The sequence below is a fragment of the Manis pentadactyla genome, chromosome 9, assembly GCF_030020395.1.
Source record: "Manis pentadactyla isolate mManPen7 chromosome 9, mManPen7.hap1, whole genome shotgun sequence".
Lineage (NCBI taxonomy): Eukaryota > Metazoa > Chordata > Mammalia > Pholidota > Manidae > Manis > Manis pentadactyla.
In genome coordinates, this window is record NC_080027.1 from 86896819 (window position 1) to 86915478 (window position 18660).

General features: G+C 38.6%; 1 protein-coding gene across 11 annotated transcripts in view; it reads left to right on the plus strand.

The window, feature by feature from the left end:
• The window catches only part of ATG13 (autophagy related 13), a 105196-nt gene that overhangs the window by 70366 nt on the left and 16170 nt on the right, over positions 1-18660 (plus strand). For all 11 annotated transcript variants that reach the window (XM_057507634.1, XM_036891632.2, XM_036891634.2 and 8 more), the window contains 9 exons: positions 4137-4218; positions 5171-5251; positions 6152-6271; positions 8378-8424; positions 9598-9738; positions 12859-12899; positions 15218-15314; positions 15669-15767; positions 16543-16636. In XM_057507634.1, coding sequence (XP_057363617.1) covers positions 4150-4218; positions 5171-5251; positions 6152-6271; positions 8378-8424; positions 9598-9738; positions 12859-12899; positions 15218-15314; positions 15669-15767; positions 16543-16636 — 789 coding nt within the window. In that variant the 5' untranslated portion in view covers positions 4137-4149. The remainder of the gene's footprint in view (positions 1-4136; positions 4219-5170; positions 5252-6151; positions 6272-8377; positions 8425-9597; positions 9739-12858; positions 12900-15217; positions 15315-15668; positions 15768-16542; positions 16637-18660) is intronic.

Consider the following 18660-nt stretch of genomic DNA (forward strand, 5'->3'; position numbering starts at 1 on the left):
TCCTTTTATCTCTCTCTGTGTCAGCTTCTATGCGTTCCTGTTCTCTGGTTTCTATTCCGTCAATGGCCTCTTGCATCTTATCCATTCTGGTTATAAATTCTTCCACAGTTTGTTTCACTTCTGTAATCTCCTTCTAGATGTCTGTAATCTCCCTCCGAATGTCTGTAATCTCCCTCCGGACTTCATCCCTTAGCTCTTGTATATTTCTCTGCATCTCCAGCAGTATGTTTATGATTTTTATTTTGAATTATTTTTCACGAAGACTGGTTAGGTCTGTCTCCTTCTCAGGTGTTATCTCTGTTATCTTGGTCTGCCTGTAATTTTGCCTTTTCATAGCGATAGAGATCGTTTGCAGAGCTGGCACGAGTAATGGCTTGAAGAACTTCCCTTGTTGGTTAGTGGACTTCCTCTCCTGGGAGAACAGCGACCTCTAGTGGCTTGTGCTGGGCACCTGCACGCAGACAGGGCTTCTGATTCTTGCCTGGCCACTATGGAGTTTATCTCTGCTATTGCTGTGGGTGTGGCCTGCCTCGGGCTGCTCCTCCGATATGGTGGAGCCGTGTTGGAGGGGGCACGGCCGGGAGGCTGTTTATCTCTGTGAGGAGCCTCTGTGCTCCCTACTGCCCAGGGGGTTAGAGTGTCCAGAATTCCCCAGATTCTCTGCTTTTAGACTAAGTGTCCCAGGATGCTTCGGTCCGGTTCTGGGGTCCCTGTCTCTTTAAGACTTCCAAAAAGCACTTGCTTTTCTTTGTCTGCAGGGCACTCAGTGCGGGGACCCGCTCACAGGTCTTACTGTCCTGCTTCCCTAGTATCCAGGACCCCACGCATGCACTGTGTCTGCGCTCTGGTGCGGATGGCTAGGGCTGGCTATTTAGCAGTCCTGGGCTCCCTCTCCCTCCCACTCCGACTCCTCTCCTCCCTCCCGGAGCTGGAATGTGGGCCACTTGGGTCCCACTGGGCCGGGGCTTATATCTTACCCTCTTCCCGAGGCACTGGGTTCTCACAGGTGTGGATGTGGTCTGGATGTTGTCCTGTGTCTTCTGGTCTCTCTTTTAGGAAGAGTTGTCTTTGTTGTATTTTCAAAAATGTATGTGGTTTTGGGAGGAGATTTCTGCTGCTCTACTCATGCTGCCATCTTGGCTCCACCCCTGGGCCTCTGCTTTTGAGGGCTGGTTCCCCATGTCTGCGTCACTCCCCAACTAATTCCACTGAGAGGAGCGCCCAGCATCCCATGTGCACCAAGTCAGGGGAGACGTCCTGGGAGCCGGGGTTAGGGATGTCTCCCACACCGCATGGCCAGGAGCGGGCTGGATGCCCACAGATGTCCTGGGGCCTGGGGTAGGGTCGTCTCCTGTACCGCATGGCCAGGGGCGGGGCGGATGCCCACAGAGGGTAGCCTCGATGCCCAAGGGGCCAGATGCCCCAACCTGGACATAGCTACGATTTTGAATGGACCAGGTGAAATGGAGTTAGGAAGGGAAACAGACCGGGGGAAACTGAGGGACTCACCGGAAAATAGTCCACGCAGCGGAGAGCAGGCTGAGGTCCTGGGTTGGGGAAGGAGGGGGAGGGTTACCGGTGGCCGGCCAGGGCCCCGCACTCACGCTCCTTCTCAGGTTTCAGCACCAAATGTAAGATCAATTCCAACCAAAATAAGCAGGCGACAAGAGGCAATAAAGGGCCAGGCAGTTTATTTGAGCGCAGTCCCAGGCGAGGTTCACCAGTGTACATAAATGGAGGCTGGAGAAGTCATGCCCAGTAGGGCAGGCAGCAAGTTTTTAAAGAAGGTAGGGGGAGGGAGAGCAAAGGTATACAGTGGCGTGAGGATTGGCTCTCCTAGGGTATGTGGGGGTCTCTCACTGGCCTTTAGACAGGCACTGGAAAGCTACCACCATTCCTCCAGCTTGGGGGAGGGCTGTAGTTAGGAACTTCTGGAATGTTGTCCGATCAGACCCTGGAATGTTGTCAGACTGGAACCTGTTGGTCTCTTTGCCTTGTTTGGTGAGATCTGAGCCTGTCCAGCAGACTTGCCCCTTCTCCCCCATGCCTCCAGCCTTACAATGCTGAAAGAAGCCAGACAAAGAGTAAATTCTGTATAATTTCCAGATAGGGATCTATAGTGATAGCGCATTGGGTTTCTTAGTGATGGGAGATTGAGGAGGGGTCTCAGAGGGATCACAGAGGAATACAAGGACACTTCCAGGGAGTAATGGGTTTGTTCACTTTATTGTTGTGATGGTTTTACAGTTATAAAAGTATGTCAAAACTTATTAACTCTTATACTTCTGATATATTATTTATTATTAGTTATTCCTCAATTAGACTGTTTTTAATGTGGAAATATGCACCACCCAAATGAGAATGGGTGACAGCCCATTCAGAGCTTGTCATAATATGGGAGTCAGCCACCATCACTGTGTTTGTCAGAGACTCAAAAGCAGGTAGACCAGTGGGAAGCTCTGTAGTGGACAAAAGGGAAAGCTTCAGTCATGGCCTGATTATGGGTGCTTAGCAAGGGCCTAACTACAAGTAGGGGCATCCTTTGTGATTAGTTAGGGGTACTATTTGGCTTTCTCTGGTTGTCCTAAGTTGAAAACAGGGACAAAAATTAGGGAAGCTATTAGTTATTAATCAAGTCTTGTCTGTTCGGGGCCAAATTTTACAGGGGTTGTTTGGCTTCCTAAACTAGTTGGTTGAGATAGTCTGAGTTCCTTAACTGGTTACTATAGATAGTAGGCTGGTTTCTTGGGCTAGGTAGTGGAGCTGTCAGGTTAGCTTACTGAGCTGGTTACTGCCTTTTATGGGTCAGAGCTCTGCTTTTATATATGTAATCTGTTCATTGTCCTTGAGTCTTTTAGATTCTTATGAAAAGAATCAGATTCAATGAGAAAGGCAAGCCACAAACTGGGAGAATATATTTGCAGTATATATGTAACAAAGTACTTACATCCACTATATATGTATTTTTAATAACTCCTATACATTCAGTAAGAAAAAGGCAACCTAGTTTTTAAAATGAGCAAAAGGCTTGAACTAGCACTTTGTGAAAGAGGATATCCAAATGGCTAATAAACATATGAAAAGATGATAGTAGGGGAAATGCAGCCATCATTTAATCATTAATCCTTTAATGCAGATTAAATGAGCACTGCCACATCCCTACCAGGATGGCTAAAATTAAAGAATTAGCAGTACCAAGTGGTGGTATTGATGTGGAGCAGCTGGAACTTTCATACACTGCTGGTAGGAATGTAAAATTGGTACAGATTCTGGAAAACTGTTTGTAAGTGTCTGTTAAAGCTAAACCTATGTATTCTCTATGAGTCAACATCAACACTCCTGGCTTTATGTCTGATAGCAATGAGTATTTTACATCCACCAAAACACTCATATAGGAATATGATAGCTAAAAACGGGATACAGCCCAAATGTTTATCAACAGTAGTTTCCTCATCCATACATAATCCTCTGGAAAACTGGAATACTGTATAGTTCCAAACCTTCCAAACCCACTTTTCACTTTGTTGCTTATACCTCTTATTTCATCAACTTCTCTCCCTAAATGCTTTCTTCTCACACCAGCCCCATCTAAAACCATTTCAACCTGGTAGAGAATTTTGATGTGCTTCATGAAATCTATGAACCCCTGAATATATCCAAATGTTTCTATATATGTGCATTTTGCTGGAGAAAGAGCTTGTCTTATCAAATTCTAAAGAGGGGTCCATAAACCCCTAAAAGTTAAACTGACTTGGTGATCTTTTGAAGGAATGTAAATTAAGCTCATTTTATGCTTGAACAAGAGTTTGTCTTATTAAAACTTAGTCCTCAATAAAACATTTCTTAGTACATAAATTATATTTAAAGCTCAGTTTCAGATTCAGGTAAAATGGCTTATCCTCATCCATTTTTTAGGTCCCTAGATGTAGCTCTTTGTGTGGAATTTATTTTCCTCAAAAGATAATGTCTTAGTATTTTTCACTTTAGTATCTTTAGTTAGGGGAAATTTTTTTCCCCTCCCACATGACTATTCATATAGCTAGTAGACAGTACCATTTCTATATACTTTGATGTAGCAATCCCTTTTAAAAGATAGTGATCACATTTTTCAATACTTTTTTTCCCCTTTGTTTTAGATTCTTATAGGCAATGGAAACTGATCTCAATTCCCAGGACAGAAAGGACTTGGACAAGTTCATTAAATTTTTTGCCCTCAAGGTAATATATCCATTCTCTTGAGCCTAGAACTGTTAGAAATAACTTCCATACTTCTCCCGTTTTGGAAATACAGCATAACAGCTTGCAGCTTGCCCATTTTAAGGGATTCTTCTGTCGTAAACCAAACTGTGAAGTTTGGGGGCGGGACTGGGGGTATAACTAAAAAGTAGCTTCCAATTTTCCACAGCTACGTGTTAAAAAAAAAATTTTTTTTTGCCATCCTGTTTGCAGAAATGTCAAGCTATTATGCCAGGTTATTGGCACAGTATGTTCCCTTAGGGTGGGAACAAAAGACTGTACTAGAATGGACAGCATTTTTGGCATCTTTATCTAAGCATCAACTAACTCTGAAATGTCTGACTTTGATTCATTGTTCCCTCTGGGTAAATGAGGAATTAAAACTGAATTTTGAATGCTTTAGAAGTTATATTTTTGTTAATCTGAAAATCATTTCCATCTCTATCACTCCTTCCTCTCAACCATTGCTATGTAAGAATAACCCATGCAGTAGATTTTGGTTGTAAAATTAGTTGGAAGATTTTTGCCATATGGGCCAAATGATATGAATAATCGTGGAATCATTGGTTTAAATTTACTATGATTATATAAGTGTATAGCAGTGCATATTTAAATGGTTGGACTTGTTCCTTTATGAAAGTCAGAGCCACCATGTGCAAATTTCCTTCTGCCATGTGAGAATATTACAGATTCCGAGCCTCAAACTATAATTCATCTAAGTGGCTGACATTGTGCCCTCAGGAATATTTACAGTATTATTTTTGTGTAGTATTATTTCTAGCTGTTATTTAACATTTTAAATTCTACCCTTTACTAAAGTATAGTTAAGATGATTGCCATCTTTTTAACCCTACATTGAGAGGGTTTTAGTTCTTATTGAGAGCCAAATCAATTTCTTAAAGAGTTTTCATCTTTTTTTGTCTGTTTCTTTTAGACTGTCCAAGTGATTGTCCAGGCTCGACTTGGTGAGAAGATTTGTACTCGTTCATCTTCATCCCCAACGGGTTCAGATTGGGTAAAATTCCTATTCTTTGCTAAGGGGTATACTGTGGTATTTATCACAAGGAATCACAGTGCAGTAATAAGGAATACTATTTATAGTATTACTAAATCATAACATTAAAATATCTAATTCCATTTGATCTGTTCACTTTAGAAAGTTATTTTCTTCATTGAATATTAGTCTTGAATTAATTTGGTCCTTGGCTTTCTGCTGTGGTAGGTGAAAAACTTAGAAGACAAAAATATCTTAACTTATCTTTGTATCAGGTCTTTAGCTTTTTTTCAATTGAAGTATCATTGATATACAATCTTTTATTGGTTTCAAATATACAACACAGTGGTTCAATAGTTACTGTATTATTAAATCCTCAGCCCCTCTAGTGTGGTTACTATCTGTCAACATAGAAAGATGTTCAGAATCATTGACTATATTTTCTCCATGCTGTACAACCATCCCAGTTACCAACTTATATTGTGATTGAGAATTACTGTGCCCCTTTATCCCCCTCCCCCTCCCTCCCTACCCACCCCAGCCCCTCCCCCATGATAACCGCTAGTCACTTCTCAGTGTCTGTGAGTCTACTGCTGTTTTGTTCATTCTGATTTGCTTTGATTTTATATTCTATAAATAAGTGCAATCATATGGTATTTGTCTTTCTTTGCCTGGCATATTTCACTTATTTCACTGAACATGATACCGTCTAGATCCATCCATATTATTGCAAATGGTCATTAGCTTTTTCAACCTGAGTTTTGGGGATTTGCTGCAGGATATCTCTTGTGGGGAAGGGAGAAGTAAATGAATGAATGTCTAATCAGTCAAAGCAATACCTGTATTACCCAACATAAAGTCTTACCACTTTGTTTCTGTAATGTTCCTTGTATTTAGTACAAAGTGTCTTTTGTTTTCTAGTTCAATTTAGCAATCAAAGACATCCCAGAGGTTACCCATGAAGCAAAGAAGGCACTGGCAGGGCAGCTGCCTGCTTTTGGGAGATCTATGTGTGTGGAGATTTCACTCAAGACTTCTGAGGTAAGGTTATGGCCAGGATAGGGATAATGTCTTAACTTGGCTGTCAAAGCTCTTCATACTCTGTGGTTTCAATTCATCCTTATTTCTGCCCCTTCCTCTATGAATGTATCATTCCCCAAGGAGGTCTTGGTTTTTGTACTTATTTTTCCAACCACTTAGAAAGGCTGTTTTCCCTCATCTTCATGTATATCTGTACATGATATGTTTCTACTCATTCTTCAAGACTCATGTGCTCTAAAAAATCTCCCCTATCTAGGAGGAGAGTTAAATACTCTCTTTACACTTCCCCTGTGCTTTGTTTATACTTGTTTCTAGAGTATAATTTGCTGTATTGTGATTTTTTAATGTGTTTTGCTCATTTTATTCTACATTAGGATTGAGACAGATACATTAGTTGTATGTTTATTAATCTATTTCCATCACAAGATTGTGAGGCTGCGTGGCATAATAAAAGGCAGAGGAGTTTGGCACTACCCATGCCCAAGTTCAGATCCCACCTGCATGACTTAGGCCCAGTTACTTAACCCCACCCTCACCAACACCTCCAAACTAACATGACACTTCTCAGGCTTGTAGGGCTGTGCTATTTCTTACTTGATCCTTGTTTGTAAAGTGCCTAATATAACATATACTAGGCAATTATTGTATATTCCTGTTCATACTTGCCACTTTTATTCTTGAGGTCAGCAACTATGCCACATATTGTTTATCTTTGTAGCTCTTAAAATCGTTTTTGAAGTGAGGCAGGTTAAACATAAATAATTATCTCTGTGCCTAGCACAGTGCCTGGGATGGCAAGTAGTAGGCTCTCAATGAATTTTGTTGAATGAATATCAGTACTTATTCCATGGGAACCTTAGTATCAAGTAAAACAAAACTTTCTATCCTTCTTTATTGAATTCTTAGTTTATACTGTGAATTATTTTCTTTAGTGATCCATTGGGAGTCCTAGAGGAATCTCTAGAAGAACTCTTTCCTTGTCCAGGCATCTGTGAAATCTGAATATGAACTGTTTTGATTGTCCTCAGAGAAACCATATCAACTTGTCTTGGATACTTCCTACTATCCAAGTCATCCCTTGGTTTTGGGGGGAGGGAGGATTCAAAACTCATCATGTCATTTAAAAATGGCAGTATGATGAGAAGAATGTATATTAAGGATACTTATTTAAATTTTATTTAGAAAAAATAAAAATTCTCTATTCCACAGATTAATGTAAAGCTTATTACCAAACCTAAAAGAATAGTCCTTTTCCATTCTGGGAAAAAGATGGCGGTGTAAGAAGGCAAGAATAGTCCTCTTCCAACTGACTAGTAAAAATCTAACTTGTGTTCAGAAGTATGTGACTCTCTTCATTAAGTGACATGCAGGAGTATTACAGAGTTGAGGGATTCTGGTTTTAGCCTTTTCTTTTTCTTACACGTCCATTAGACTAAGTGTTAATAACACAGAGACTGAACAGTTTAGCTAAAGACATCAGATAGCTAAAAAGGTTTTTAAGTAAGGAGCTTGCTAAGGTATTCCTTAACTGTAGGTGTCACCTATAAATGTGTCCTGTAGAATTGGAGTAAAAGGCTCTCTACATCATTTGAAGTGTCAGCCTTTCTGAAGAGCAATTGGGATATATATAGCAAAAATCTTACTAGATGCATGAATATTCTTTGGTCTAACAGTTGTAATTCTGGAAATTGGCCTTAAGAAATTAATCCAGGGTGTCTGCAAGGTTTTAGTCTCAAGGTTGTTTATCACAGTGTTGTTTGTAGTATGAAAAATTAGAAATAACCTGTATATCCAAGTATGGGGGTACTGATTCAATCAAATGGTGGTCATATGGTGGAATACTATGCAATCATTAAAAATAGAACTTTTAATTATAAAGAAATTCCATATTGTATTTATTAATAAAAAAGCAAGTGATAAAATAGTATGTATCATGTGATCTTACCTTTATTTAGAAAAGTGACTGGATTATAAATTGGTATCTGTTTCTTTTTGCTTACTTATACTCACTAATATTTTTATAGTGACTGTGTAGTGCTTTGTGATAAGAAAAAAGAAGATACTAAAAAAAACAACTGAAATATCTTTCAATTGTCCCATCAACAGGGAGATTCCATGGAGCTAGAAATTTGGTGTCTTGAAATGAATGAAAAGTAAGTGCTCTTTTTTATTGTTGTTGGTTGTGGTTGCTGAGGATAAAGCAGATGATGTCATGTGAAAAACAGGGCTTTGTTATCAGTAATGGAGGATATTCTGAACACTTAACAAAACCAATAGGTCTTTGCTACAATTTGCTTCATGCTTGGCTTCCAGCCCCAGGCATAGAGATGACCTTCACAGGGAGTGTCAGTCCAGAGAGACTCAGACACTCAGGGAAAGGAGCAGAGAGAAAGCTGAAAGGATTTGTTGTTTTCCCGGAGTACAGATAGTTCTCTGATTAAATCCCTTGAGAGCCCTTATAATATGACTACTCTATTTTGTCTGTTTTCTGGTTGCAAACATTCAATAAGATTTCCCCTTGCTATGCCTTTTTACACACTGTTGATCATGGATTAGAAATGCACATTATTTCCTGCCTCCATTTTCTTCTTTCAAGGTAGATTGGCCTACTTTCTGCCTGAAACTTCAGTTTTCAAGAGTATATAGGAAAATTGAGGAAATAGCAACACATCAAAAGAAAAATCTTAGTAATAAGTATGTGTAATATGGGTGTTATTTTTCTTTGTTAAATAGAAAATAATCACTAGGTTATAGTCCAAACTTCAGTACCAGACAGCATTTTCCCCAGATTTCTTATTAGATGTATAGAGGTAGACAGCTCATAAGGTAGTTATATTGAAATTATGCTTACACCTTCAGTAATATAATGCAATATTGAATTAATGTTTTTTAAGTGTTTTGCTTTATTTCTTGGAAAGATAAATGCTTCTCAGCTAGAAAAAATATATATTGGGTACCTTTTGGGCCCATTTGCCTGTGGTTAGTACATGAGAAAGTAAAACTTTGGCTTATCCAACAATCTTGACAAACTGACAAAGAACTCTAATTACACCCTTAGTTCAGAACATGTTTTTACCATAAACTTAGTCTTATACAATTCCAGTGCCTAATTTGTCACCATAGTTGTTGACTGTAATACTCTGTGAATGGTGTATTTGGACTGCTCAGCAGATGATACTCTATCAGAATTTATGAATAATGCTAACAAATTAATCTCAGTTGCTGGATTGAACATAACTAATCTCTCTATATATCCATTGCATTTCTGTTCTTTCTTTTACATTAGTTGAATAGGAGAATGCTGATAGTGTCTGTGTGCTCCTCAGGTGTGATAAAGAAATAAAAGTTTCTTACACGGTATACAACAGACTGTCATTGCTGTTGAAGTCTCTCCTTGCTATAACTAGAGTGACACCGGCTTACAGACTCTCCAGAAAACAAGGTCATGAATATGTCATATTGTACAGGTAAACAGCATAGCTGCTCACCTTCTTGATTCACTCATCAACTTCATCACTTTACACATTGTCTGATTGGCATTCAAGTGTTCTGTGATTAACTTTTAGACAGATGGTTGGATAGTTGATGCCATGGTTTTACTGTGATTGTCTCTCTATCCTCTCTTAGGAACCTCAGCTTTCCAAAACTACCACTTCTTGGTCCTTTTGTCTCTGCACAGTCATGATTCCTGTGGAATGAGTTTTTAAGTTCTACTGATAGACATCTCAAAGCTGGAAAAGCTGTTTTTAAAAACAGGCTATCCTGGGAATATTACATTGCCTTCTGTATTCCAGAATTAAATTAAAACTTTTTATCTGACAAACTGCTAATTCAGTTTGTTTTTAATTAGTTGTCTGTGGATTTAAGGAACTTTGAGTATTTTCCTTGGAGTATTTCACCTCAACACACATTTGAGTGCCTTTTTAATGTGGGCATTCTGCTAGGCCCAACAAAGAACTGTACAGAGGCCCTGTCCTATAAGTGTTTCTAATCTAGTGGAGGACACTGTGGTACATGTATAATGATGATAAAAAGCAGCATATGAAAACTGCATAGCAGTATCAGGAAAAAAGTATTGGGAGAATACAGGAAGGAAAGTTTGTTTTGGGTGGGAGAAACAAAACAGGCTTCATGGAGAAAGGGACCTTCAAGCTGGACTTTGAGGCAGAGAGAATTTCAACTGGTAGAAGTGAGAGAGAATGATCATTCCAGGTGGGGAGTCCAACAGATGGTGCAGCACAGAAGTGGGGTGTGGGGTGTGAACTGTAATCAGTATCATCAGAGGACCAGTGGTGATACAGAGGATGTGTAGGACAGTGGGAGAACAGAGCGTGGAAAACTCGGAGTTCCCAAATCATCCAAGACTATCTTCTTTCATACTAGTAATGAGCCACTAGTCTTTGGCTTATAATCATAGAGGTAATTTTGAAAAGAATTAGGACAGAAGGACTAAGAATTAGAAACTTAACTAATTCTGTTGAAACAACCTACTACCTGAGAATAGTTATAAAGTCATTCTTTATCTTTCTTAGCAATAATCTAGCAATAATCCTACCCATGTTTATTTTTCCAAAACTTTAATACATTTTGGTTATCTTCTCTGTAGTCTTTCCAGGTTTCAAGTTGAGTATTCTGTTTGAAAATTACTAGACTTTTATTCAGCTGTAACAGAAAAATTACTTTCAAACTCTGACCTCTCATTTGTCTATGCTAAGTCCCCTTTGTTCTTTTGTAAGTAGCCATACTAGTCTACTAGTCATCAGCTTCGTTAACTAGGACTTAGTCCTTTTCATATCAGTGTTTGAAGTCTTCCTTTGTCTATGTCTCTGGAGTAATACAAAATTTATTGCTCACTGTTTATCACTTAGGAGTGCTTTTGGATGCAGATAACTGATTTAACCCATAGAGAAGTGAGTGATCTCAGAGGTAGATTTGGCTCTTTTTTTTTTCTTTTTTTACTGGTTTAATGGTTAGCATAGCCTTATACCATTGAAGAATAGCCTTGTCTTTTTTTTTTAAGCTGTTGTATCATTTTTTTCCTGAACCTGTAGGTAGATCTGACCGTGTCACTATAGACTTACATTGTTATATAAAAACTCATTCTGAATTTGTTGTTCATCAAGACTGAATTAAAGTTGTATTGTGAAGAAAACCTCTGTGAAGAAAATTTTATATAGTTTTCTGTGAAGAATACTTTGGCTTAGTGCCCAAATGGCATAAAAAGTATAACCAAGAAATTGTCTAAATAATTATATTATTTTTAAAAGCACTGTACTGGTATTCAAATGAGCAGTCCACTGATTAAGTGTCACCTCTTTATTAGAGGGTACTTAGCAAAATCTCTCTTGACAACACTTTCTAAACATCATTGCTATATTACTATATGGCAGGAGTAAGCAAACTATGGCCAGCAGACCATTGACTTGTTTTAATAAAGTACTTTGAGAACACATCTACCCCAGTCGTTTACGTATCATCAGTAACTTTTGCAGTATAGCAGCATAGCTGAGTAGTTACCTCAGACTATACAGCTTGCAAGGCTAAAATATATACTATTTGATCCTTTTAGCAAAAGTTTGCTGACCCCTGCTTTATGATGTCTGTCACATTGGTGCATGTGTTTCAGATACCTATACACATTTCTTTTCTCCCATACCAAACTATAATCTGTGAGACCTAGGATTCACATTTATCCAGAATCTCATCCCTAACTTATCCGTATCTCATTCCTAACACCTAACCATATAGGGCTTTGTACATTGTTAGAGCTTAGTTTTTATCGAACAAAACCATGTATGTGTTTAATTTTTAACAATATTACTTGAAAAATACAAAAATACATTTTAAGTATTTTATACTTCAGACTTTTAGCTAATCTTCCCAAGGAGATTCATGGAAAGGTTCTACTGTGTTTATATTTTTAGAGTAGCCTTACCTAATTAACCTATGTAGAAAAGATTTTCTGATTTATTAACCAATTTATTTTGGAATGATGTCACAAGTACAGAGAGGTCCTCTTAATTGAAGATCATGCTTCAAAATCTTCCATTGCATATTTGAAAGTTGCTGAGAGAGTAGGTCTGGGAGTTCTCACACAAGAAAAAAAATTCTGTAATTTTGTATGGTGATTGATGTTAACTAGAGTTACTGTAGTGGTCATTTCACAATATGTACAAATATTGATTCCCTATATTGTACACCTGAAACTAATGTTGTATGTCAACTATATCTAAAAAAAAATCTAGTACCTCCTAAGAGTAGTTGCAGATCTAGTTGTCAATTTATTTTATTGTATGCTTTATTTCCCAGTAGGTATGCTTGAAAAAAACATTACAGGAACAGGAAGAAGAAACTTTAAATAGCAGTTTCCACATAATGACTATTTTCCTCATTTCTTAACCAATCCTCTTCATATACATCCCCATGCCTACAGCTTAATCAAAGTAGTAGCATTATTGGTCCATTAGGAGAATTGTTGTTGTAGATAAGAAAAGAAGGGTTTGTTTTGTTTATTTTGTTTCTAGATGTTTCGCCAGAGAGGCCCTTAGAGTAAAGAGGTAACAGTTGTTTTTCTTTCTTTCCTACAGGATATATTTTGGGGAAGTTCAGCTGAATGGCTTAGGAGAAGGTGTGTATCAAGGTTGAAAAACATTTGTAGTGTTAAGAGCTCTCCTGACTTCAGAGATGGGCTTGTATGCTGCCTATAATAATATGAAGCTTGTGATTTTAATGTGTGTGTTACAAGTAAGAAAAAGACAGGTAGGTGGCCCACAGAGCTGCTAGGAGTGACTGAATAATTTCTCCCAAAGTTTCAGTAACCTAGAATTTTTCTTTTTTTTTTTTTAATTTATTAAAGTATCATTGATATACAAGCTTACAATGCTTTCATATAAACAACCCAGTTGTTTCAACATTTACACATATTATCAAGTCCTCACCCCCTCTATTGTGGTGATAGTATGTCAGCGTAGTAAGATGTTATAGAGTCATTACTTGTCTTTTCTGTGCTGAACTGCCTTCCCCGTGACCTGCCCATATTGTGATTGCAAATTATAGTGTTCCGTAATCCCCTTTTCCCTCCCTCCCCATCCACCCTCCTCAACCCCTTTCCTTTTGGTAACCACTAGTCCCTTCTTGGAGTCTGTGAGTCTGCTGCTGTTTTGTTCCTACAGTTCTGCTTTATTGTTATACTCCAGAAATGGGTGAAATCATTTAGTACTTATCTTTCTCCACCTGGCTTATTTCACTGAGCATAATACCCTCTAGCTCCTTCCATGTTGCTCTAAATTGTAGGATTTGTATTTTCTTCTTATGGCTGAATAATATTCCATTGTGTATATGTACCACATCTTCTTTATCCATTCATCTATTGATGGACAGTTAGGTTGTTTCCATATCTTGGCTATTGTAAATAGTGCAGTGATAAACATAGGAGTGATGCATATGTGTTTTTGAATCATGGTTCTTGTTTTCTTTGGGTAAATTCCTAGGAGTGGAATTACTGAGTCAAATGATATTTCTTATTTAGTTTTTTTGAGGAACCTGCGCACTGCTTTCCACAGCAGTTGTACCAATTTACATTCCCACCAACAGTGTAGGAGGGTTCCCCTTTCTCCATATCCTTGCCAGCATTTGTTGTTGCTTGTCTTTTGGAATTTGAGTATCCTAACTGGTGTGAGGGGATATCTCATTGTGGTTTTAATTTGCATTTCCTTGATAATTAGTGATGTGGAGCATCTTTTCGTGTGTCTGTTGGCCATCCATATTTCTTCTTTCGCGAAGTGTCTGTTCAGATCCTCTGCCGATTTTTTAATCGGGTTATTTGTTTTTTGGTTGTTGAGGCATGTGAGTTCTTTATATATTTTTTATGTTAACCCCTTATCAGATAAATTGTTTATGAATATATTCTCCCATACTCTAGGTTGCCTTTTTGTTCAGCTGATGGTGTCCCTTGCTGTGCAGAAGCTTTTTAGTTTGATGTAGTCCCACTTGCTTGTTTTTAATTTTGTTTCCCTTGCCTGAGGAGATATGTTTAGGAAAGAGTTGCTCATGTTTATATCCAAGAGATTTTTACCTGTGTTTTTTCTAAGAGTTTTATGGTTTCATGACTTACATTCAGGTCTTTGATCCATTTCAAGTTTACTTTTGTATATGGAGTTAGACAATAAGCCAGTTTCATTCTCTTACGTGTAGTTGTCCAGTTTTCCCAGCACCAGTTGTTGAAGAGGCTGTCACTTCCCCATTGTATATTCATGGCTCCTTTATCATATATTAATTGACCTTATATGTGTGGGTTTATATCTGGACTCTCTATTCTGTTCCATTGATCTATGGGTCTGTTCATGTGCCAGTACCAAATTGTTTTGATTACTGTGTAACCTTGCATTTTTCTTATTTATACAATTACCTGTTTTCCTAATTTTCTACAATGAACATCTTAAATGTCTTTGATGAGCATCAACAATTTTGAAAAATTGGAAATTAAGAACACCAAGAAAGCTTTAGTTGGAAGTACCCCTGGCTTTTTTCCCTAGCTCTGGAGTGGCAGCATGGGTGGGGATGCAGTTCCTTCATAAATTGAGATGTTTATATGACAGACTCCTAGTGCCCTGTTACTGATTCATTCGGCGTTTAACACATCTGGGCTCAGTTGGTTAGGACTTACTCAAGCTTTAGGACTTAGTCATTTTACCTCTTTGAAGATAGTTTTATCTGGAAATAGAATACTGTTTTCCTTGCCAATATTAGGTCAGTGAGAATAATTTGAAGGAAAAAATTTATCGCTATGCACATATACATGCATGTGAAATCGAGGCTGCAGCATTTCAGGTGCTAAGTGGGGTAATGCCAGGGATTGTACAGTAGGCTGAATGATTCAGGAAGAGACAGACAGGGTAGGCAGTGTCAGTATTCTGGGGAAAAAAGTGAATTATTTATCTCTTCTAGGTTTCCAGACAGTTCGTGTTGGGACAGTGGGCACCCCTATGGGCACCATCACTCTTTCTTGTGCTTACAGAATTAACTTGGCCTTCATGTCCACCAGGTGAGCAAAGATACTTGGTATCTAAGAGAACTCTTCCAAAGATTGTGAAGTTTTTCTCCCCCTAAGTGAAGTTTTTCTTCCCCTGGATTCTATAGCTAAGCCTGCAATTCACCTTGGCTATTGCTGATACCCATCCCCTTCTGAAGAATAAAATTGAGAGAGCCCAGTTTCCAGACTGGAGAATCTGAGTGTCGCAGAGCTACCAATGTAGAGTTGGTGGTTTATATTTAGGGATGTAGTAGTTAAGGTTTAGATGGTTCCTGCCGGTAGATACAATGTGAGGAGTCCTCTGAGGACTTCAGGGGGGTGGCAAGGCATTCTAACAAATATTGCACTCTGATTATTGCATTACAGGCAATTTGAGAGGACCCCACCTATCATGGGGATTATCATTGATCACTTTGTGGACCGTCCCTATCCCAGCTCCTCGCTTATGCACCCCTGCAATTACAGGTGAGGAATATGAGCAGCACTTTCCCAAACTGCAGCTAGGCAGAAGCATCCATCTTACACAGGCACATAGATCACCTTTACTAGCATTCTCCAGTGGGCGGGGGAACTGATATAGACCCCACAGGGTGAGAAACGGAGTGGCTGGTGTCTCTTCTTGTTGCTGCCTATAAGGTACACCAAGATTTGGGGTATAAAGAGTGTCTCAGAAAATTCTTGAACATTTTGGACCTTGACAGTAGCAATTTGACTTTTGATTTGACTTTACTTAGAGACTAAAATGGCAATAATCGGTCCTTTGCAAATGAAATGGTTTTCAGGTCACCATTGGCACAGTTCAGTTATACATCAGAATCCAGTGTCTCCAGGCCTACGTCCCAGAAAACAGATTTCTCCAGAGGTTAGAATATGTGTGTCTCAGGACAGATACTGTCTTCATGTGAGGGACTGGTGAACATTCGTCTTTGGAATCTAGACGTTGTTTCACTGCATCCCTATGGCTAACAATTCTTTGGCCCCAACAGTAGCCAGAATAATACTCTCAAATGGTATGTCAGGTAAGATGTTTGGGTTTAAAAAGAGCCATTGTCAACCCCTAGATGTTGGTCTTTGGGAATGTTTGAAATTACCAAGGACTCAATACTTTTCTTGACATTATGAACTCTGCCTGAAACAGTTCTTTTCACAAGTTGCATCCTTATTTAACCTTCCTTTGTATCCTTTCTGAAACTGACTGCTGTCACCATAAAATACACAATTTCTTTTTCTGTTACTATAGAGCTGCTGGTGAGGACACTGGAGTAACATATCCTTCTGTGGAAGATTCTCAAGAAGTGTGTACCACTTCTTTTTCCACCTCCCCTCCATCCCAGGTAGGGGGAAACAGGTTCTGGGGTGGCAGTATGGTGTCAAAAATTGGTCTTATGGAATGGTGTCAGAATTTAAATACAGTCTCTTTTGGTGGTGGTGGTGATTATTTTAAGGGGGTTATTTTGAGGGGTGAGGGATAGCCTTCTTATCCAGCAGGTAATATTGCAGTGTTTTTAGTCTGTAACCATTCTTTTTTTTTTTGAGTTTGGGAGGGTAACAGGATATTTCTTCTTTATTAAATACCTTCTGTGAGATACCACTTACATACACCAAGATGTACACATTTTAAGTGTATTAATTACTACATATTATCAAATAAATACACCCATTTAATATATCCATTTAATGACCAATACAATCAAGACAAACATTTGCATCACCAAAAATTTGTGTCCCACACCCAACCCTGGGCCTAAGCAACCACTGATTTCTTTTCTGTCTCTATAAGTTAGTTTTGACTTCTCCAAAATTTCACACAAAGGCAATCATATATACTGTATTGTGTCTGGATTCTTTTTCTAAGCGTAATACTATTGAAATTCGGCCAGACTGTTGTATATAACCATAGTGATTACCCTCTAATTTGTTTATTTATTTATTTTATTTATTTTATTTTTTATTTTTTTCATTTTGGTATCATTAATCTACAATTACATGAAAGGCATTATGTTTACTAGGCTCCCCCCTTCACCAAGTCCCCCCAACATACCCCTTCACAGTCACTATCCATCAGCGTAGTAAGATACTGTAAAATCACTACTTCTCTGTGTTGCACAGCCCTCCCTGTGCCCCCCACACTATACTTGCTAATCATAATGCCCCCTTTCTTTTTTCCCCCCCATTATCCCTCCCTTCCCACCTATTCTTCCCAGTCCCTTTCCCTTTGGTAACTGTTAGTCCATTCTTGAGTTCAGTGATTCTGCTGCTGTTTTGTTCTTTCAGTTTTCCTTTTTTCTTATACTACACATATGAGTGAAATCATTTGGTACTTGTCTTTCTCCGCCTCGCTTATTTCACTGAGCATAATACCCTCTAGCTCCATCCATGTTGTTGCAAATGGTAGCATCTGTTTTTTTCTTATAGCTGAGTAATATTCCATTGTCTATATGTACCACATCTTCTTTATCCATTCATCTACTAATGGACACTTAGGTTGCTTCCATATCTTGGCTATTGTAAATAGTGCAGCGATAAACATAGGGGTGCATCTGTCTTTTTCAAACTGGAGTGCTGCATTCTTAGGGTAAATTCCTAGGAGTGGAATTCCTGGGTCAAATGGCATTTCTATTTTGAGCATTTTGAGGAATGTCCATACTGCTTTCCACAATGGTTGAACTAATTTACATTCCCACCAGCAGTGTAGGAGGGTTCCCCTTTCTCCATAACCTCGCCAACATTTGTTGTTGTTTGTCTTTTGGATGGTAGCCATCCTTACTGGTGTGAGGTGATATCTCATTGTGGTTTTAATTTGCATTTCTCTGATGACAAGCTATGTGGAGCATCTTTTCATGTGTCTGTTGGCCATCTGAACTTCTTCTTTAGAGAACTGTCTATTCAGCTCCTCTACCCATTTTTTAATTGTATTATTTGCTTTTTGTTTGTTGAGGTGTGTGAGCTCTTTATATATTTTGGATGTCAACCCTTTATCAGATCTGTCATTTATGAATATATTCTCCCATACTGTAGGATACCTTTTTGTTCTATTCATGGTGTCCTTTGCTGCACAGAAGCTTTTCAGCTTGATATAGTCTCATTTGTTCATTTTTGCTTTTGTTTCCCTTGCCTGGGGAGATATGTTCAAGAAGAGGTCACTCATGTTTATGTCTAAGAGATTTTTGCCTATGTTTTTTTCTAAGAGTTTTATGGTTTCATGACTTACGTTTAAGTCTTTGATCCATTTCGAATTTACTTTTGTGTATGGGGTTAGACAGTGATCCAGTTTCATTCTCTTACATGTAGTCATCCAGTTTTGCCAGCACCATCTGTTAAAGAGACTGTCATTTCCCCAATGTATGTCCATGGCTCC